The 22478-nt window shown below is 33.7% G+C and overlaps 1 protein-coding gene and 1 long non-coding RNA gene across 4 annotated transcripts; one reads left to right on the forward strand and one right to left on the reverse strand.

Annotated features, from left to right (window-relative positions):
• Positions 1–564: 564 nt before the first annotated feature.
• On the reverse strand, positions 565–5383 carry LOC140043830 (uncharacterized). Of its 3 annotated transcripts, none has more exons than XR_011844416.1 (6): positions 5075–5383; positions 4191–4256; positions 3539–3622; positions 2897–2982; positions 2250–2330; positions 565–1643 (listed from the first exon to the last, which is right to left on the reverse strand). It is a non-coding gene; the product is annotated as an uncharacterized lncRNA (long non-coding RNA). The 3 variants fall into 3 exon arrangements; XR_011844417.1 differs by having other exon boundaries at positions 3543–3622; positions 5053–5383; XR_011844415.1 differs by having other exon boundaries at positions 5053–5383.
• A 6363-nt stretch (positions 5384–11746) lies between these two features.
• LOC140045192 (carbohydrate sulfotransferase 11-like) lies at positions 11747–19534 on the forward strand. Its single transcript, XM_072089995.1, has 2 exons — positions 11747–11796; positions 18492–19534. The coding sequence occupies exon 2, from the start codon at positions 18595–18597 to the stop codon at positions 19342–19344; it is 750 nt and encodes a 249-aa protein (XP_071946096.1). The 5' UTR covers positions 11747–11796; positions 18492–18594; the 3' UTR covers positions 19345–19534.
• Positions 19535–22478: the final 2944 nt, after the last annotated feature.

Raw genomic sequence — 22478 nt, forward strand, 5'->3', positions numbered from 1 at the left:
CCACTTTTAATGGCAATCCTCAACGTCGTTCTACTAGAAACAAACAGCCGCCTAGATGACAAAACACTGGAGAATGGGTATTAAACCCTTAGACTTTGCATTGTTTTTTTCCATTGGACTTTTATTTTTGTTTTTACTTCACAGCTGTTTCAACCAATGTAAAATAAATAGAAAAAGTCAAGCGCCCTCAATATTGTCAGACGGCGATATGTGCCTGAGCGTGACGCCGCGCGAGTGGTTGAATCTCGTTCAACTTTCGCGACATTTGCAACTTTTATAACTACACTTTAAATTAATTTAATCAATTTCGTCATAAATATTATAAAACCATTTTTATACTATTTGTTAGAAAATAAGATTCTTAATTACCGATTTTTTGGAAATAGTAAGTAATTAAGCATAACAACAAGTTTACGAAATTATTTACACCCGGAAGTTTTAAAAATTAACATCGATCGGCCTAGCAAATGTAAACAATGGAAAGTTTGAAAAAATGCTTGTCAAATTGTACACTTTTTGTTTTTATTCGTAATTTTCATAAATACTTGGAAAATCTAGGTAAAAGTTTGATTATATATGCTTACATGAGACATTGAATTGTTAGGAGGTGACGGTGAAAATCTCAAGAAATTTTCATTTAAAAACTCGACTGTTTTGTTAAATGCGAAACAGCGTATTTGGCGAGAGGTCGATGAACGCGGCTGATAACCGCTCGCTAGGCTGTACGCAACTAGGCCTAGGTTGTAGCTAGGCCTAGTTGGTACGTATAAGTAGTGTAATCATACTATACATCATTTTAATTTACAATAGAATAAATAATAAGCTTAATTATTATCATTGTATTTATTTCAACTGAATATAATTCATCATAAATGTAAAAATTTAGTAAAACTACTAACTACCAGGCCTAGCTAGGCCCTTAAAATTAAAGCCTATACAAAAATACTCAAACTACTGTATGATTATTATAACATTAAAGGTTGGTAAAATTAAAATTTCTTTTCTTTTTTGTAGGCAACACAGTTTCACGAAAAGGCTTTACGTTCTACTTGCTTCTGTTGTGGAACAAAATTTTAAGAAAAGGATAAAAAATACAACTTAAAAAATATGAAAACCATCACAAATTTGCACTAAATCTAACAAATGTAAAATTACAACCTATATACATTTATACAACCTGCCATTCGCGAATTTTCAATGGATACTGTATACTACCACGCTAACATTTAAATTAACAGGGCATGGACCAAATTGCTTGGCATGCTACACTTCAACAACAACTATGACCTGGGCCAAAACTACATTCACAAGTGAAAGAACACACTGGCGTTTAAGGGAACAGTTTTTTGTCTGGTACAGCTGCTCCATAATCTGCTTTTCTTCTTTATATCTTCACTCTTTTTGAAAGTTTATACTAACAAATTTAATTAAATGAACATACCTCATAATCAAATAACTGTTTTCTCATCCTAATTTATATACATAGTTTAAAAAGCGCCAATTTTCAATTAAGATTACATCATACATTGTATATTTCTATTCAACAAAATTGTCAGAACTTTCTTTTATTTAAATGTCTAAGATAGTCAGATCTCGGGTCCATTCTACAGTCACCACAGATTGACTTTTTCATCACAAAATTTCTGAAATTATAAAATGTATTAATGTGTAAATTAAGTATTTTTTAATTCCATAAAAATATCATACAAGTATTTTTAGCAGAATACAGGCATATTGCACCAGGTGTAATACAGCCTAAGCTACATATGCTTGAGCACCATGCTATTGCATTCATGAGAGAATGGAAGGGGGTCTCTGAGCAAGGCGGGGAGCTAATACATGCCAAACTCAACCGTCACAAAACAGCAGTGTGGATTAGAGTCAAACTTAGACTCATCTGATTTTCACATCTCCAATGATACAAAATGAAATAATAAAACCCAACAAATGCAAGAAAGCCAACAAAGAATGATTCATTAACATTAATGATCATAAAATATTGTACATTTTTAAATGTTAAAGGAATATTGCATTGTATTGATTTCCTTTTAACAATGCCTAATGATAATGAATATGTAAAAGTAATACTATAGTATGTCTATATTTCAATTACTAACTAATTACTATTGATTGATAGTACTACTGCTGTACTGTACATGTGTTAGTGATTGATTGTTAAAGTTACAAATTCATAGCATGGTAAACACAATTTAAAATTTACTAGTTCTTGAACAGTAAAATAAACTTACCTATATAGATGGTAGGTATAGGTATTGGTCCAAATCTGTTTAAAATGTTTTAGCCATTTTGGGTTGCCGCTATATATGTACCTAAAAAATAGTAATAGTAATAGTATAACATTATAATAAGAATTAATTAAAATTAACTTATTAAATTTACTATGGTTGCATACATACTAATTTGAATATGCAGTGATGAGCAAAAACAAATGTTAAAATTCATTATTTATAATAATTGTAATTATTACATACAGGGTAGGCATATATGCCTTATGTCATTGCATAGGGTATATATAACCAGGTATCCTCATAATAAACATTATTTGTAATAAATACTGTAAATATATTAAAAATAAAAATTAATAATAATTAAATAATAATATATAGGCATAGAGCCTCTAGGCCTAATTAGGTAGCCTACTAATACCTAGCCTATTGCTCTAGGCTAGGCTAAATAAGCTGGAAAGCTGCTTCTCTGTAGGCTGCTAGTGCAAGAGAGCACAGGTCTAGCTAGTATATTAAAATAAAAATAGGGCCTATAATATAGGCCTAGCCTACCCAGCCAGTGGTAGTGATTGGTTGTTAATATTGAAAATTAATAGCATGGTAAACACAATTTAAAATTTACTAGTTCTTGAACAGTAAAATAAACTTACCTATAATATAGATGGTAGGTATAGGTATAGGTATTGGTCAAAATCTGTTTAAAATGATTTTTCCACTTCGGGTTGCCGCTATGTACCTAAAAAATAGTAAAACATTACTATAAGAATTAATTAAAATTAGCTTATTAAATTTAATATGGTTGCATACATACTAATTTGAATATGCAGTGATAAGCAAAAACGAATGTTTAAATTCATTATTTATAATACTGTAATTGTAATTATTACATACAGGGTAGGCATATATGCCTTATGTCATTGCATAGGGTATATATAACCAGGTATTCTCATAATAAACATTATTTAAATAAAATACTGTAAATATATTAAAACTAAAAATAATAATAATTAAATAATAATATATAGGCGTAGAGCCTAGACCTAATTAGGTAGTCTACTTATACCTAGCCTATTGCTCTAGGCTAGGCTAAATAAGCTGGAAAGCTGCTTCTCTGTAGGCTGCTAGTGTTAGAGAGCACAGGTCTAGCTAGTATATTAAAATAAAAATAGGGCCTATAATATAGGCCTAGCCTACCCAGCCAGTGGTAGTGATTGATTGTTAATATTGAAAATTAATAGCATGGTAAACACAATTTAAAATGTACTAGTTCTTGAGCAATAAAATAAACTTACCTACTGTATATAGATGGTAGGCTGCTAGGTATTGGTCCAAATCTGTTTAAAATGTTTTTGCCACTTCGGGTTGCCGCTATGTACCTAAAAAATAGTAAAACATTATTATAAGAATTACTTAAAATTAGCTTATTAAATTTAATATGGTTGCATACATACTAATTTGAATATGCAGTGATGAGCAAAAACGAATGTTAAAATTCATTATTTATAATAATTGTAATTATTACATACAGGGTAGGCATATATGCCTTATGTCATTGCATAGGGTATATATAACCAGGTATTCTCATAAGAAACATTATTTAAATAAATACTGTAAATATATTATTAATTAATTAAAATTAATAATAATTAAATAATAATAGGCCTAGGCCTATATAGGCGTAGAGCCTAGCCTAATTAGGTAGCCTACTTATACCTAGCCTAATTGCTCTAGGCTAGGCTAAATAAGCTGGAAAGCTGCTTCTCTGTAGGCTGCTGCTAGTGATAGAGAGCACAGGTCTAGCTAGTATATTAAAATAAAAATAGGGCCTATGATATAGGCCTAGCCTACCCAGCCAGTGGTAGTGATTGATTGTTAATATTACAAATTAATAGCATGGTACACAATTTAATATTTGCTACTTCTTGAACAGCAAAATAATCTTACCTATATAGATGGTAGGTATGGTCCAAATCTGCTTAGCCACTTCAGGTTACTGCTCTATATATGTATCTACAATAGTATAACATTAATAATTATTATAACAATTTTATAAAATTAACTTAACTTATTAAATTTAATATGATTGCATACTAATTTGAATATGCAGTGATGAGCAAAACCGAATGTTAATATGATGCTTGTCATTATTTATATTGTAATTATTACATACATATAGGCCTATAATATTCCCTATTGCATACATGTTACATAGGGTATATATATAATCCTCATAATATTAAATTTACAGTTTTTGTAATGAATACTGTAAATTTAATAAAACTAAAATTAATTATAATGATTAAATAATATTAAAAATATATAGGCCTAGGCGTAGATCCTGGGCCTAATTTTAATTAGGTAGCCTACTAATACCTATAAAGGCTAGTAGGCTAGCCTACTCAAGGTCAAGGCCAGGCTAACTAAGCCGGAAAGCTGCTTCTCTGTAGTAGGCTGCTAGAGAACACAGGTCTAGCAAGGGCCTAGGCCTAGTATTAAAATAAAAATAGGGCCTATAATATTGGTATATGCCTACCCTACCCAGCCAGGCATAAATAATTAAAATAATGTAACATTTCCAAACTCATTTGGGTCAGCTGTCACATGAAAGGCAGTGTTGCAACTAGAGTAGACATAAGCCTAAGCCTAAAAATGACACAATTTGAAACGGCCATAGCTCAAAAATTCAACCATCACCTCTCGACCATTACTATGTTATAACATTCACAGATAACTAAATTATCATGCAGTACCAAAGAATTAGAGTGAAAATTACATTTTTTAAAGATACGGACAAACAAACATGTACCTAATTTGGAAATGTCACTCACGTGCGTCAATTGGTCTATGCTTGTAATTTATGGTCCACCCTCCCATTAATTTTCAGCGTTACATTCCTTCTTCTTAAAAACAAAACGACAACGTGCTTGTTTCATCCCAGGGACTCTTTAATGAATATTCATATTTTTAGCGACCCTTTATTTTTTTATCTCATTCTCATTGGCTGTTTAAAACATGTCTTTAAATGACGTTTGACTCCACTCTGCACACGTGGATTTGTAAGTAATTGTTTATGTATTGTTACTCCAGCGATACGACTTGTAACGTCGAGGGCGCATGACTTAATTCGTATGTTTGAAACAGCTGTGACTTTATTCTGTTTTTGAAAGAAATGTGGAAGGAAGAGGCGTTGCGCCATCACACGTTATCGTGTATTATTGTTGTTACTGTGCGCCACCTAGTGGCATTGTTTTCGCTGTTAGTTGGTTCGTGTTCATATTATAGTGTCGGTTGATTTAAGTTAATATAAAAAAGTGTTTATATCTATACATAAAGTTGATGAGTCTTTATTGCCATTCCCTTAAATCGACGATAGTATGCACTTGATCATCATCGATCTTAGTCTTACTTTATCTTCTTTTATTTATCAGAAGCCATGAAATCGCTATTATACAAATGGACAAGGATATACGTACCGCCGTTGAACGTATAACGTGTTTTTTTCTTATACGTACCGAAGTTGGCCGCCGCTGGACATACAAGGTTTAAAACTCGTCCTAAATAGTAAAACTCGCTCTAAATAATGAAACTCGTCCTAAATATTAAAACTCGTCCTAAATATTAAAACACGTCCTAAATATTAAAATACCTCCTAAATATTAAAACTCGTCCTAAATAGTAAAACTCGTCCTAAATAATTTTAAAAAAAAGCTAGTCCTAAATCCGAATGCTCTATAACTGTTTGCCTTTCGTACCGTCGCTGTACGTATAACCAGTCCCTATAGAATTAAGCTTACTTACAAGTTCTATTCTTCTTGTAATAATACCAAGTTTCAAATTGGCTATCGCCATTCAGTTTTGAGAAGTGGTCGTAGGTTAGGGGGTTGAACCGGATGTAGTTCTTTAAAACTGGTATATTGTCTATGCAGATGAGCTTTGTGCAATATTATTTGTGTTATTGATAGATGAACAGACAGATTTGTTGTATAGTCGATGAACAGGGGAATCGGATTGGCGGAAATTTGCTCAGAATGGCTTGGTCTAGGTTAAATGTGAGAATGTTATTCATGTTTGTCCTCATCTGTGCCGGATTTATGTTGATTTTTGATATTACTTATGTATTTGGAAGTAATTCCCAGGGTGCTAAATTTAGTTGAGTACATAAATCAGTGTCTATTACTTATGTTTATGGTATGTGGTATTATTTACAGGCAATTAGGCCTAATAACAACATGATTTAAAATGCTAATACACTTGAGGAAACCGTACATTATTGCTAGACATTGTGATAGGAACAAAACGTGAAAATGTCAATGAATTAATATCATTGTTCACCGGTTGTATCTATAAAATAAATTTTATTAAAGATGTATTGTCCCCCTGAAAAAAAATGTTCTTAACAAAATTTGTGTTTAATATGTCATTTCAATGTATAATAGGAATCCACTTTGACCAAAAAATTGATCGAAAAAAAATGTATTGTAATAGGTACAAAACGTGAAATATCAATGAATTAATATCATTGTTCACCGTTTGTATCTATAAAATAAATTTTATTAAAGATGTATTGTCCCCCTGAAAAAATTATTCTTAACAAAATTTTTGTTAATATGTCATTTCAATGTATAATAGGAATCCACTTTGACCAAAAATTTGATCGAAAAAAAATGTATTTACCTGAAAAAATTGTAATCTAAAAACAAAAAGCGGTCAAATTGGCTGCCAGCCAGTGTGTTTTTAGTTGAATTTAACCATTTATTTTGTCAATTTATCAGTGAAAACATTATTTTTTTTAATTTTTTTTTCTATGGAAGTGATTAACTTTATTAAAACTACAAAATAACATATTCAAAGTCTGATTTAACTAATCTTCATTTTTCATGTTTTTGGGGGACAATACATCTTTAAATCATTAGAAAAATGTTCACAAATAAAATCAACAGTAGGCCTAGATGTGAACTTGAAAATGTCACTAGAGAATCAATTATGCTTGTAACATAAACAAGACTGAAAAGAAATTAGGTAACGTGAAAGAAAAAAATATTAATGTGTATTTCTAAAAACCACATCCTATTCATTTTGTGTGTTTTTTTTGTCCAGTATCTATATATAAATTTACGTAAGGGCAAAATTCGGTAAATCGCGCGTTATTTCTAGAATGTTTACTCGATGGTATATAAAGTTGCGATGCGATGAATGGAACATTCCAATCTCTGTTCCACAAGTGTCTATTCCCTCAGGCGTCGTAAAGGCAAGTACTGTATACTCATAACAGAAATTCGATCCATTTTTTTTTTCAACCAACCCCACCATTTCAATCTGTGCTGCAGAGGTTGGATATACATTTTTTTTAAACGGATAATGAGCTAGCGTTTTCACTCGCCGTATATTATGTACACATCTTTATTATTGCAGTTAGACCACCCACATCACCACCCTTTCCTCACTGGCATGAGTAGCGTTGGTGGGTAGGGTATGAATTAAGTATGAATTGGCTCTAAGAAAAAATTGAAAACCATTATGCCTACTAATTAAGTTGAGTTAGATAATTTAATATTTATTGACGATTAAATCGAATTTATGATTTTCGCCGAATAGAGGTGGTTTTCACAAATTGTGTTATATTATATAAACATAATACACGTCGTAGTGATGTATCGTTACATGTACTTTTCTATTTCAATCGACTATGACGGTGATAGTTTCAACAAAGTATTAAATCGCAATGTTTTACTGTGTGTAGTGGAATATTATTTGTAAAACATGAAAACAATTAATATTTCGTTACTAAATGGATAAAGAATATATTTAAAAATTGTTCCTCTTTGCACCCATCCTCTTCCCCATCCCTCAACCCTAATGTTACATACAAAACACAAATTAAGTTTGTTTAAATTTAAACAATTGGTCTCATTTTGTGACAAGTTTCTCTTTTGGAAGTAATTCCCAGGGTGCTAAATTTAGTTGAGTACATAAATCAGTGTCTATTTATTCGTTCCTGTAAACGACATGTATTATTGTCCTGCGGTACGTACATTTGAAATCGCCAGTTTTTTAACTCTGAAATTATTATGTATTCGAGAACCATCTGTGGGCACGACCTAGATGGTACGCGAGCGAAGCGAGCGTACCATCTAGTCTATATATAAATTTACGTAAGGGCAAAATTCGGTATATAAAGTTGGTTCGTACTTTCGGTACTGATTTTAACCACCTGGTGTAACCCTGTTTACTAATTAAATTGAGTCAGATAATTAGTTATTGACAATTAAAACGAATTTAGGTTCAACGATTTGCCCCAAATAGGGGTGTTTTCCGATCGTGGTGTACACTGTCTAATGCATGTCCATCGTGAAAAATACCCGCATACAATAATACGAGGATGCTTCGCATTTTCCTATCTCCTCCTACGATAATTGTTTTTAATGGCTGAAAACCGGTTGAACAGCTCGAGTACAGCATCATAATGTTGAAGACAGGCCGATTTTCTTTAAAAAATACTATTTTCATAGATTTAATATACGTTTATACAAATGTATTGATTTGCAATGAATGGAACATTCCAAATTATTTGGTTTAACCATACTTGCATACCTCCATGGTTTAACACAAGTAGGTAAATTTATAGACCCTTGGAGAATAAACAGAAATAGTATTGTAATGCTATACAATACTGCAAATAGGTATTAACCACGTTTGATCGCCATTTGAATCAAAAGTGTGTTGGTACTGTTAGATATAATATAAACAAATATACTAATAAACTTTATCACTGTGAGTGTGGGTAGCCCCTACTTTTAGATTATAAACACATAATAATATAATACTTTAATACTGTCAGTTGTTTCTCAACATTTGTATTAATTAATAATTAAAATATAAACATATTAGTGGTCTTTAAAGGTACTTTACTATTTCAATCGACCATGAGACAGTGACAGTTTTAATAAAGTATTAAATCGGAAATGTTTTACTCTATTTAGTGGTATATTATTTATTGGCCTATAAAAAAAATTTCGTTACTGAGTGGATAATAAAGAAATATAAAGAATAATTTAATATAAAGAATATATTAAAAAATGTTTCCTCTTTGTACCTATCCTCATCCCCACCGCTCAACTCTAATGTTAGATACAAAACCCTGAACTCTAATAGATACAAAATTGGGTTTGTTTAAATGAGTCCAAATAACAAATTTGAACTCATTTTGTGACAAGTTTCTAGGTGCTAATTGTGGTTGACTACATAAATCATTGTGTCTATTTGTTTCTGTAAACGACAATGTTTTATAGTCCTGCCGTACGTACATTTGAAATCGCCATTTTTTTTACGCTGAAATTACTATGTATTCGAGAACCATCTGTGGGCACGAACTAGATGGTACGCGAGCGAAGCGAGCGTACCATCTAGTCTATATATAAATTTACGTAAGGGCAAAATTCGGTAAATCGCGCCTTACTTTTAGAATTTTTACTCGATGGTATATAAAGTTGGTTCGTACTTTCGGTACTGATTTTAACCACCTGATGTAATCCTGTTTACTAATTAAATTGAGTTCGATAATTAGTTATTGACAATTAAAACGAATTTAGGTTCAACTATTTGCCCCAAATAGGGGTGTTTTCCGATCGTGGTATACACTGTCTAATGGATGTCCGTCTTAAAAATACCCGCAGACAATAATACGAGGATGCTTCGCATTTTTCTATCTCCTCCTACGATAGTTGTTTTTAGTGGCTGAAAACCGGTTGAACAGCTCGAGTACAGCATCATAATGTTGAAGACAGGCCGATTTTCTTTAAAAAATTTTATTTTGATAGATTTAATATACGTTTATACAAATGTATTGATTTGCGATGAATGGAACATTCCAATCTCTGTTCCACAAGTGTCTATTCCATCAGGCGTCGTAAAAGCAAGTACTGTATACTCATAACAGAAATTCGATCCATTTTTTTTTCAATCTGTGCTGCAGAGGTTGGATATAATTTTTTTTTAACGGATAATGAGCTAGCGTTTTCAGTCGCCGTATATTATGTACAACTCTTTATTATTGCAGTTAAACCACCCACTCACTGGCATGAGTAGCGTTGTAAAGCCAGTAGAGGATAGGCATACGGTGCATCACATGCCCTAAACGCAGAACAACTTTGGTGGGTAGGGTAGGAACCAACTTAAGTATGAATTGGCTCTAAAAAACAATTGAAAACCATTAGGCCTACTAATTAAGTTGAGTTAGATAATTTAATATTTATTGAAGATTAAATCGAATTTATGATTTGCCCCGAATAGAGGTGGTTTTCACAAATTGTTATACATTATATAAACATATACACGTCGTAGTGATGTGTCGTTACACGTACTGTACTTTTCAATCGACTAGGACGGTGATAGTTTCAGAAAAAGTATTACATCGCAATGTTTTACTGTTCTTCTTTGCACCATCCTCTTCCCCATCCCTCAACCCTAATGTTACATATAAAACACAAATTAAGTTTGTTTAAACAATTGGTCTCATTTTGTGACAAGTTTCTTTTTCGGAAGTAATTCCCAGGGTGCTAATTTTAGTTGAGTACATAAATCACAGTGTCTGTTTATTCGTTCCTGTAAACGACATGTATTATTGTCCTGCGGTACGTACATTTGAAATCGCCATTTTTTTAACGCTGACATTATTAGTATTCGAGAACCATCTGTGGGCACGACCTAGATGGTACGCGAGCGAAGCGAGCGTACCATCTAGTCTATATATAAATTTACGTAAGGGCAAAATTCGGTAAATCGCGTGTTATTTCTAGAATGTTTACTCGATGGTATATAAAGTTGGTTAGAATCTGGGTACTGATTTTAACCACCTGATGTAACCCTGTTTACTAATTAAATTGAGTTAGATAATTAGTTATTGACAATTAAAACGAATTTAGGTTCAACGATTTGCCCCAAATAGGGGTGTTTTCCGATCGTGGTATACACTGTCTAATGGATGTGCTCATGAAAAAATACCTGCACACAATAATACGAGGATACTTCGCATTTTCCTATCTCCTCCTACGATAATTGTTGTTAATAGCTGAAAACCGGTTGAACAGCTCGACAACAGTATCATAATGTTGAAGACAGGCCGATTTTCTTTAAAAAATACTATTTTGATAGATTTAATATACGTTTATGCAAATGTATTGATTTGCGATGAATGGAACATTCCAATCTCCCAGTTTGTAGGTAAATTTATGAGCCCTTGGTTTAATACAAGTTGATAAATTGATGGGCCTTGGAGAATAACAAACATCGTTATAACACATTTACTTTCATTATACATGATTAACATTATCATCTATCTCGTTTTGAAATATTTTACACAGAACAATTTTGTGAGTTTTTCATTTAATTTTTTCCATATCTACCTAATTCCTCTATGATTAAGTTCATCCATGAGGCAAAAATATAATTGCAAAGTAATCATAAAAACAATTGTACTGTTTTTATAGATTGGGCGATTACCAGGAAAACGAAGCTCAAACACGTACACTTAAGTAACAACACTCATCTAGTGGTAAGTTAACAATTAAACTAACAATTATTGGATTCAACTATTTACAGACATATTAAAATAGGCCTACTATATAGGCCTAATCATCGATTCAAGATATATCTTTATGTTTTGTTCTCCGTAACCAGAATATTGCACTAACATCGCAAACCGCACGTTAGGTAAGCTTGGTCCTTTCTTGCATTGCGTACGTACCCAATGCAAGAAAGGACGTGTGGCTGCAACGCAAGCGGATACCAATCACAATGGTATGGATGGACAATCCATCGCTTTTATTGGTCAATTCGCTTATTTACGTACGGCTTATGTCCATTCGCTGCGTCCTAGTAGAGACCAAGCTGGGTTGGTACGTGGTTCTTACCACCAAATCAACTTACGTTTACCGTTCGCGGGTGGCGATATTTTTTACGCTCAACGAAACTGCCAGCTAGCCAGAATACTATTTTCTGATTGGATGTTGATGTCACGTGAGATGTTCAAATCACTCACGCATGCAGTTCGCCTCAGTAGGTAATTCCTTCTCGCACTCTCCGACCGGTTGCGACTCGCACTGCACTTTAGGCTAGCAATTTACGTGTTGTAGGAATCCATTTCAACTACTAGCTCCTTGCACAACAGACACAGGCTTACAATTTTTATCGTGTCGCCATCGTTGAAATGTTTTTTCGTAACATGTATTGCTCTTTTCTATGTACAATGTTTGAGATAAAATAATTATAAATAAGAGCGATTATCGTTGTGGATAATACCGTAACGTGGATAATAAAGAAATCACGCATTGGCGATAAAACGTTTGTCTGGATGGTGTCAATTTGTTTTTGTTTATGATCCAACATCATTTGTTGAAAATTTTCAAAAAATGATAATAAATAATCACAAAAACTATTTCCCTGTGAATTATAAATATATATTTAGATGAGTTGTTGCTTGTAATTCTGCCAAAGGAATAGAGCCTTTTTTTGTCAGTATATAAAAGGATGACGATGACAAAAGTGTATTTTGACCGTGCCAACCCGATGTTGCCGTCATGAAGGCCCTAAAAAGATTACCGCGGTGCGACTTGCTTATCGCTTCGCATAAATCATGGTTTTCCACGTGAAATTTGAAATTAATGCATGAAACGTACGCGGAACGTAAATAAACATTGAGAGAGGCGAATTCCTCCATGGAAATTTAATTAATTAATTAGATTACTCCATGGCGAGGGAAAGTAAATACTTCCAAGAAACCCTTCACAAGTTTCCGCTTTTTGGGTTTAGCCGCTCTTATTTATAGTTATTTTATCTCAAACATTGTACATATAGAAAAGAGCAATAAATGTTACGAAAAAACATTTCAACGATGGCGACACGATAAAAATGCGGGAAATTGTAAGCCTCTGTCTGTTGTTTCAGGCAGCGTGCTGCTCTCAGGCAGCGAGCCATTGAAATGTACGATTCCTACAACACGTGAATTGCTAGACTAGAGCAGTGCGAGTCGCAACCGGTCGGAGAGTGCGAGGGGGAATTACCTACTACTGAGGCAAACTGCATGCGTGAGTGATTTGAACATCTCACGTGACATCAACATCCAATCAGAAAACAGTATTCTGGCTAGCTGGCAGTTTCGTTGAGCAAAAAAAAAATCGCACCCAGGTGCCTTATTTTTCTTCCCATATTAAGTTATGGCAGAAACTATAGAGGGCGTGTATATGTATCTCAAAACAGAAATTTTGTGATCTTTTCTTTTCTGAATTATGTTATCCTTCCTAAATATGTTTAATAAAATAAAATAAAATAATGAATGTTCATAATGCCTGCCTGAGCTCATGACGTCATACTTAACAAACACACTTCCCTGATGCACGTTCGCAGATCAGAATTACTGACAGTAACTTACTGTACTCTTTTTCTCTTGATGTTGTTAAAGACACTAGTAGTAGAGGCTATATATGGTTTGACCTTGAAAAAATTCTAATAAAAGGTCTTTTGGTATTTTCTTGTAGCTTTAGGTGTCAATAATTACCAAAAAAATTTTGCAGCCTTCTGGTTGCTGCGTTAGTGAGATATTGAGGGTCAAAGGTCAGTGACCTTTTTGTGGCATTTGATGGCTCATAACTCCTCAACTCTTGGGTTTAAAAAGACTAATGTGGTTTCTACATCTATGTTTTAGTGGTCAAACAACAAAATAAAGTTTTTGCAAATTTCGGGTTACTTGTGCCATTGGTCAGATAGTCGGGTCAAAGGTCATTGACCTTTATTCATTAATAACTACTGCTAGTGTAGGACCTGAGTAAGATTTGTATGCATTCAATTTAGGAGAGAATATCTCAACTGTTATAGGATAATTTGACCCCAAGGAACAATATGGGATATGTGTCAAATTCGTTATCTGGGGCGAACATGCCCAAATCGGGGTCAAAGGTTAGAAATGTGTGGTTCTTATATCTCGACAACCACTTGTCATACAGATTTGCTTTTGGTGTCAAATTGTTCAGAATATACATATTTATATTCAGTCTAACACAACTTTTACCCCAAAAAATGATCGGAAATGCTTTTACTGACCTTTTACCAAAACATGACCAAAAAAACACATTTTCGGGTTAAATTATTCCATAAAATGTCAATGGACACACTGTATGGTATAAAATGAAAGCATATACAATATGCTACCCATTGCTACCCAGCTTGTATTGAACATTTTTTAATTAGGAATCTAATCTTATGGAAAATGTGCCTAATTTGATTACTTTTATACAAAAAATGAATATTTAGTAGTGTAATTGTTGTGCTTATTTATATAATGTTAAATAATTTTAAATAAGTGTTTGGAAGAACTATTTGGTATCAAATAAAAGCCCATACAATATTCTATCCATTGCTATCCAACTTGTAATACAAATCTGTAATTATGATGCTACTTTGGTGAAAAATGTGCATATTTTATTGCTTTTTGACAAAAATGGGTATACATTACCAGATAATTTATTTTGGTTTATTTATGATATTAAATAATTCAAATGTTTGAAAAGACATATTTGGTATCAAAGGAAAGCACATACAATATGCTACCTAACTTGTATTTAATTATGTGATGTTATTTTTGGAAAATATGCATATATTTTTATTAAATTTAGACAAAAATGAGTATAAATTAATGTAAGTTTATTTTGGGTGAAATAATTCTAGCGTTGTAATGAAATATTTGGTATAAAAAAGAAAAGAATTAGTTGTAGTTTATTAAGTTCTTTATTTGGTAGACCAAACAAAATGGCATTGCAGTAGTCTAACCGTGATGTTATTAGTGCATGGACAAGTTTAATAAGCGAGGAGTGGGTTAAGGATTTGCGAATTGATCTTATGTTACGAAGGTGGTAGGTATCAGATTTACTAATGTTGTTGATATGTCTGGACATAATCATTGCTGAGTCAAATACAACTCCGATATATCTAACCTCCAACGATGATGTGATTGATGTTTCTAGCAATGGCCAATTTCTTGAAGTGTTTTGAATGAATAAATAAGATTTCTGTTTTACCAGGGTTAAAAAGAGCATGTTTTTAGTTAGCCAATCCTGAACATCAACAACACAAGCTTCGATAACCGACTTCGCCTCATTAAACTCTGCTGAATTAAAGCTGATGTATCATCTGCGTACACATGATATTGGACACAATGTCTCTTAATGATATCACTCATGGGCGAGGTGTAAACTAAAAACAATACTGGACCCAGTATTGATCCTTGAGGAACACCGCATTTCAGGTTGATAGAGGTGGATTTGACACTACCAATCTGGACCTGCTGCTTCCTAGAAGACAAATATGACTTGAACTAATTTAGAGCAGATCCACGGATACCAATAGACGAGAGTCTTGCAATAATAATGGAATAGTCCATGGTATCAGAAGCTGCCGACAGGTCGAGGTACACAGAAAAAAGACAATTACCTTTATCCAGAGCTAAAATAATATCATTATGCACCTTGAGAATGGCTGACTCTGTACTGTGGCGCTTTCTATATGCTGATTGAAGAGGGTCGAACAGATTATTGTCGTCAAGAAAATGTATGAGATCTAAAGCAACGCATTTCTCAAGGATCTTAGATAAGAAAGCGACATTAGAAATAGATCGAAAATTTGCCATGCAAGTATGTGAAGGCGTCTTTAAAATAAGTGTAACTAGACCCAACTTCAAATCATCAGGAAAGGTCGTACCAGTTGATAAAGATAAATTAATAATAATTCTAAATACTGAAGTCAATTATGCACATTTTCCATAAAGTTATATTCCTAATTAAAAGTGTTTAATACAAGTTGGGTAGCAATGGGTAGTATATTGTATATGCTTTCATTTTATACCATACAGTGTGTCCATTGACATTTTATGGAATAATTTAACCCGAAAATGTGTTTTTTTGGTCATTTTTTGGTCAAAGGTCAGTAAAAGCATTTCCGGTCATTTTTTGGGGTAAAAGTTGTGTTAGACTGAATATAAATATGTATATTCTGAACAATTTGACACCAAAAGCAAATCTGTATGACAAGTGGTTGTCGAGATATAAGAACCACACATTTCTAACCTTTGACCCCGATTTTGGGCATGTTCGCCCCAGATAACGAATTTGACACATATCCCATATTGTTCCTTGGGGTCAAATTATCCTATAACAGTTGAGATATACTCTCCTAAATTGAATGCATACAAATCTTACTCAGGTCCTACACTAGCAGTAGTTATTAATGAATAAAGGTCAATGACCTTTGACCCGACTATCTGACCAATGGCACAAGTAACCCGAAATTTGCAAAAACTTTATTTTGTTGTTTGACCACTAAAACATAGATGTAGGCACAACATTTGTCTTTTTAAACCCAGGAGTTGAGGAGTTATGAGCCATCAAATGCCACAAAAAGGTCACTGACCTTTGACCATCAATATCTCACTAACGCAGCAACTAGAAGGCTGCAAAAATGTTATGGTATTTATTCACACCTAAAGCTACAAGAAAATACCAAAAGACCTTTTATTAGAATTTTTTCAAGGTTACATAGGATAAATGTCACATATAGCCTGTACTATAGGCATATACCTGCATTTATTTACGTTTCGTAAAAATAATACATAAAATATAACTTTAAAAACATTAAACCAGGTCATTTCTTGTCTTAAATGTGCGTTCTATTAAGATTAATTATGATAAAAAGTGAAAAACAATGGACTACCTAAGTAGCTCGCGTCGAAAGTTCTCTCGTAGACGTTTCTAGGCCTAGCTTAGTTGGGCTTAGTTGTGTAGGCCTAATAGCTTGTAAAGAGTGGTAGCGTACGGAGGTTGTCAGTCGATCGAGACCACGGACGGAATGTGTGGTCGCGATCGTCTTCATCGTTGGGCCCGATCGTCTTAGCGCAGGGCCCGATAGTCTTGTGTTCAATATGGTAAAATCGATCATCGCGTTTTATTTTGGTCCCAATCAAAAGCAGTATTCGGTATGGAGCGTTGCTGATACGCTTGCAGTTGCGTTCGTACTATAAGGAATGAATGTTTGTGAAAGTCCTCTTTGAAATCATTGTAAACATGTTGTTTCTGAAAAGAAATAAGAAATTAGTTTAGATAGTTTATAATTAGTTAATAGAGTATTTGTTACCAATAGGCATAATGCGTTCTAATTTCTATGAATACAAGTGGATATAGCAGTACGTGTTTTAGGGTATTATATACAATAATAGATTATTGAGAAGAGATGAAATATACCCTAGCGTCTTGACAAGACACTATAGATATAAAAGGTGGGCGATTTAACCACAAAAGAGTATATTAAAACATTTAGCCAGATGTTAATTACAAACGGCATTACCATTATGTATTAGAAAGATCGACGCAGACTTTTTTGTATGTGTGTTTTTTACTGTAATGATAATGACAAAGAACCTAATCAAAAATATCATAAATTGTGTTGTAAAATGTTATGTAAAAGTGTTACGGTACCGCTTTTATGTTTCGTAATAAAATATATAATTATCATAATAAATATTCATCGTCTAAAAATATATATAATTATTATAACGTTTTTATTTATTTTGTTTTTGCATTAGAAGTTCCAAAGATTTTTCCCATGTATATATAGGAAATAATTCATGATATGTCTGAAAGTACAATGTTAGACTAACATGAGACATGTACGTCATTTTAGTGTCAAATTCTTAATCAATTTCATTTACACTCAATTGTTAATACTATACGTACGTAGGTGCGGCTACATGGTTGGTGAGTGTTTTGGCAGCATGCAGCTACCCTAGCAGCACGACGAAAGATCATTTTCGGTTACCGCGTGAAAACTATTTCCAGTGTTTGCCTGTGTCACCTCATGAATATTCATGTGAAGATTCAGGCCCTTTATAGTTTCTGCCTTAACCTAATGGGAAAAAAAATAATGCTACCCGGGTAAAACTTAAGACTGATGATACTGTAGGCGGGACTGCATGCCTATCTTACCGTACCACCGCACCAGGAACGCGTCCATACGCAACACAAGGTCCTAAGAGCATGAACGCCAGTAAATTGACAAATAATGAGTCGATTGTTGTGAATCATCCATGTCGTGATTGGTCAAATTTCTTGCGTTGCGCGTATATACGGACTTGTGTTGCGCTGTAAATACTATATAGGCACCAAGCTTAAACCTTTATTTTAACGTAAATTTTATTTTGATCATCAGGCTAATTCAACAGAACAACTAGAAAGTATTGAGGAGTTCATGAAGAGATATTCGTTAATTCATGTAAAACGAACGAAGCATACTAACGAAATGTGTTTACGGCATGGAAAACGTCTGGCTGGAAAACCTCTTAGTAAATGAGAAACACAAGATTGTCTTCTGTCAAACTCCGAAAGTCGGAAGTGTAAGTTGGTGTCGAATAATGTTGGTACTATCGGAATATATGAACTACACACAAGTGATGAAACTTACCGCATACCAGGTTAGCCGTGCGTGGAAGAAACATGTACCCCGTCTAGGTGCATTCCCATTGAGTAAACAGAAATACATTTTGGCTAACTACACTAAATTTATGTTCGTTAGACACCCGTTCACACGACTTTTATCAGCATTTATTGACAAAATGAAGAAGAAAGATGGAAAATACCAACGACGAGGTACTGAGAAATATGTAAACAAAATTAAGGGTCACTATAGATGGGATAGAAATGCAACTGAAGACGTGGAATTTGTTGATTTTATTAATATGGTAGTCTCTAACGTAGGCAACATTCATTGGAGTGAGATGTATAAGGTCTGCGGTTCGTGCGATATCCACTATGACGTCATTGGACATTTTGAGGATATGACAAACGATGCTAAATATATTTTAACACTTTCAAATGTGACAAGTGTAGGTTTTCCAGAACCTTCCAAATCACATGCTACGTATAGCTCAGATAATGATAAGATATTTAAAGCCTTTTCCACTTTACCGGTATCAATGTTAGCTGATTTATATTACAAATTCAAATATGATTTTGCACTTTTTGACTATAAAATACCATTTAACATAAATCAAAATAGAAAATAAGTCAAGTTTTCTTGATTTTTTCTAACGATTATATGATAATAACACATTATTTATCACTACAATGCAACGCGATATACTAGAAATGGGAGAGCGATAGCCTATTGTTATTGTCAAAGATTTCATTTTTTCTCCTCATTTTTTGTCCGCAACAGATCTAAAAAAACGGTGGTTTTCACGGACACAAAATTAAACAGCTTAGAAATGCTCCGTTAAGTATAACCGTTTTATTCAATGATTGAATATGTGTGTATGGTACGTATGATAACTGAAAATAACAGAAAGTATAATTCCTTCAAATCGATATTCAAATACAGTAGTACATATGAAATACTTTAAACCTTGCTATCATATGAATATGATTATATATGCTATATTATTGTTTAAATTGTTCATAGTTTGTTGTTTACATACATTATCTTTTATATTATGACATAAACTTACAGAGCTGTGAGCCTATGGATGCAGCACAATGAGAAACATCTGTGAATTTCTACTGTTAAACTTTAATACCTATGAAGGAAAAAACTATAACTGACAATCTACGAAATCTATAAAACTATTAAAAAGTACAAAATACAACTAATGTAAGCATTAAGGGATCACCCTAAACATAACCATCAGAAAGGTACATCCAGTCGCCTTTTCAACACTATCCCTGTTGCCATAGCAACTAAGAAGAAACCATCCCGCAGACCTAGCCTTGCATTAAAAACAAATTGCGTTGCGCCCGCGCTTTTGCCAACTTAGCCCTTATGCAGCCTAGAAAGCACGTTTTTGCGCTTGATTAATGTTCTAAGTATTTTTGTGGTATATTTCTTTCATATTTGATGAATTATGAATGTAAAATAATGACACACGTGCACGTCAAACTTTAAAAATCGTGCGCCTGAAAATGGATAATTTTATGCAAATTTGTGTAAAAATATACCTATTTTGAATCGATTATAGCTCTTCAGGATGGCTGGTGACCCCCTATTTTTTAACTTATTATAAAGCGCAATGAGTTGTAGATATGAATTCATGTGAAATTTAGATCATAAATATGTTATGACGTCATCATATGGCCAGCTGAATTTAAAAAATTGGATTTTTATCTCTTTCGACACAGTTCGTCACATTCAATAGAGCGCATATCGCGTAAACGTTATCAATTTTATTCCAATTTTCAATAATGTTATTACTTAAAACATTCTCCTTCAGACACATGAACTTTATTTTTAATTTGAAAATGTCATCATATTCAAACAATTACATAAACGTGAGTGGTTTAAAATAAAAACTAACCGTCAACTAAACCGTTTTGCCAATACAGTCAACTGTTGACGCTTGTTGAACGATTTTAATCGATGCTATGCTGTTTGTGCAATAGTTGTGGTGCAGCTTACTGTAGGCTAAGCCTAATAAATAGCATAATGTATTATTACGATGCGTTGCGCGATAGCCTAACTCGTCATCGTGACGAGTTCAAATCTAGTTTATATTAAATACATTGAGACATTTTACTATTCTTACACACAATTATTTTGGATTTATTTTCAATCTTAATTTCATTATGTTGTTAACTTCAGATATATATTTGCGTCGTGGTATTTTAGTAAATCGCGGACAGGCGGAGCCGAAATTCGTAAGTAAACATTTGTGAACAAAATTTACTACCAAACCGTGCCCATGAATACACAATTTCTGACGTGCTTGAAACGCCTTTTTGAAATGTAAAGTGGATTCACTATGGTGTAAAACTACTCTTTGGAAAAGTTAAACTTATTGATAAGCATTGTCTGTATAGAATTGCGTGACTTGTGTACAAATAGTTATATAATGTTTTTTTTTATAGGCTTAGGAGTCTTGTATTGTCACAATGCATAGTAAAAGCTAGTCTGGGCTCCAGACTGAGTTTTGTAAAAATATAAATATTTTTGCACATATGGAGTTTCATACGTGTATTACTTTAGTTTGGATACTCCGTCTGGGGAAACACGCATAAGTCACGTGGTTTGACTCCAAGAATACTTGGTGCATAAGTTAGGCCAAAAAAAAAAAATAGTTTGTTTGCTGTCATCCGCCGCCCCTAATTTCGCCAAAAATTTGGGGCGGAAATAAGAAAAAGTTTTTTTTTTACGTTGAGGGCGCTTTTTAAAAAAAAGTTTTTTTAATGATTTTTTTTGGCCGAAAAGGTGTAAAAATCGAGTGTGCGAGAATGAAACAATAAAAATAATAACGTAGCGTATATTTCGGTGTATAATCGCACTTTTGACACGCAAATTTAACCTCTAAATTAAGGGTGCGTCTTATACACCGAACATAAATGCCTCAACACACAGATATCGCCACCTCGTTGGCTAGGCCTGGGCTTTTTAAGGTAAGGCCTACTGTAGGCCTATTAGTATTACTAAAGTCTAAAGAGTAGGCCTAGCCTAGCTACAGTGTACTAGCGTAACAGCAACCTGCTAGTTTTCAAGGCATTTTAGCGTGATTTTGTACTAAATATGATGAAAAGGTTTGTTTATTATGGAGCTGTTTTAGGCGCTCCGATAAAATTTCATTTGAAAACGTTTACGATTGGAATAGTATTATAGTTATACGCACGACCGTCGTACCCCCAGCGCGAGCGAGCCCTCCTTTTGGCAACCACATTGTGTACACAGTATTCGACTAGTATATTCTCCAGTTGATTATAGCATAGACCTACCGTACACACTTCTAGGATACATACCCGGATACATAGATACTAATCGAATACGATTGTCCGTGAAAACGTGCGCCTCTCGATAAAAGGATCGAGCGAGGCTAGCCCACACACACGTGCGGTCATGCACTCGATGTTGCGGGTGCGAAACTCATTCATAACAAGTTAGAAAGAACTGACGGAATGGGGGACTTCCCTTCTTGTTGAGGCTGGGCGCGGCCGTCTTATACATCGACGATATACAAAATACCGATATTTTACTCTCAGTTAGGGGTCGGGTGCGTCTTATTATACACAGGTGCGACTTTATATACACCGAAATATACGGTACACTAACTTCTAAAAATAAAAATATTTAATTAGGCCTGCTAACAACGACCTACTGTGTAGTAGGCCTAGCCTATAGGCTAGTTTAGACACGGGGCCTAACGCGCCCAAAACAGAATTA

The sequence above is a fragment of the Antedon mediterranea genome, chromosome 3 (assembly GCF_964355755.1).
Source record: "Antedon mediterranea chromosome 3, ecAntMedi1.1, whole genome shotgun sequence".
Classification (NCBI taxonomy): Eukaryota; Metazoa; Echinodermata; class Crinoidea; order Comatulida; family Antedonidae; genus Antedon; species Antedon mediterranea.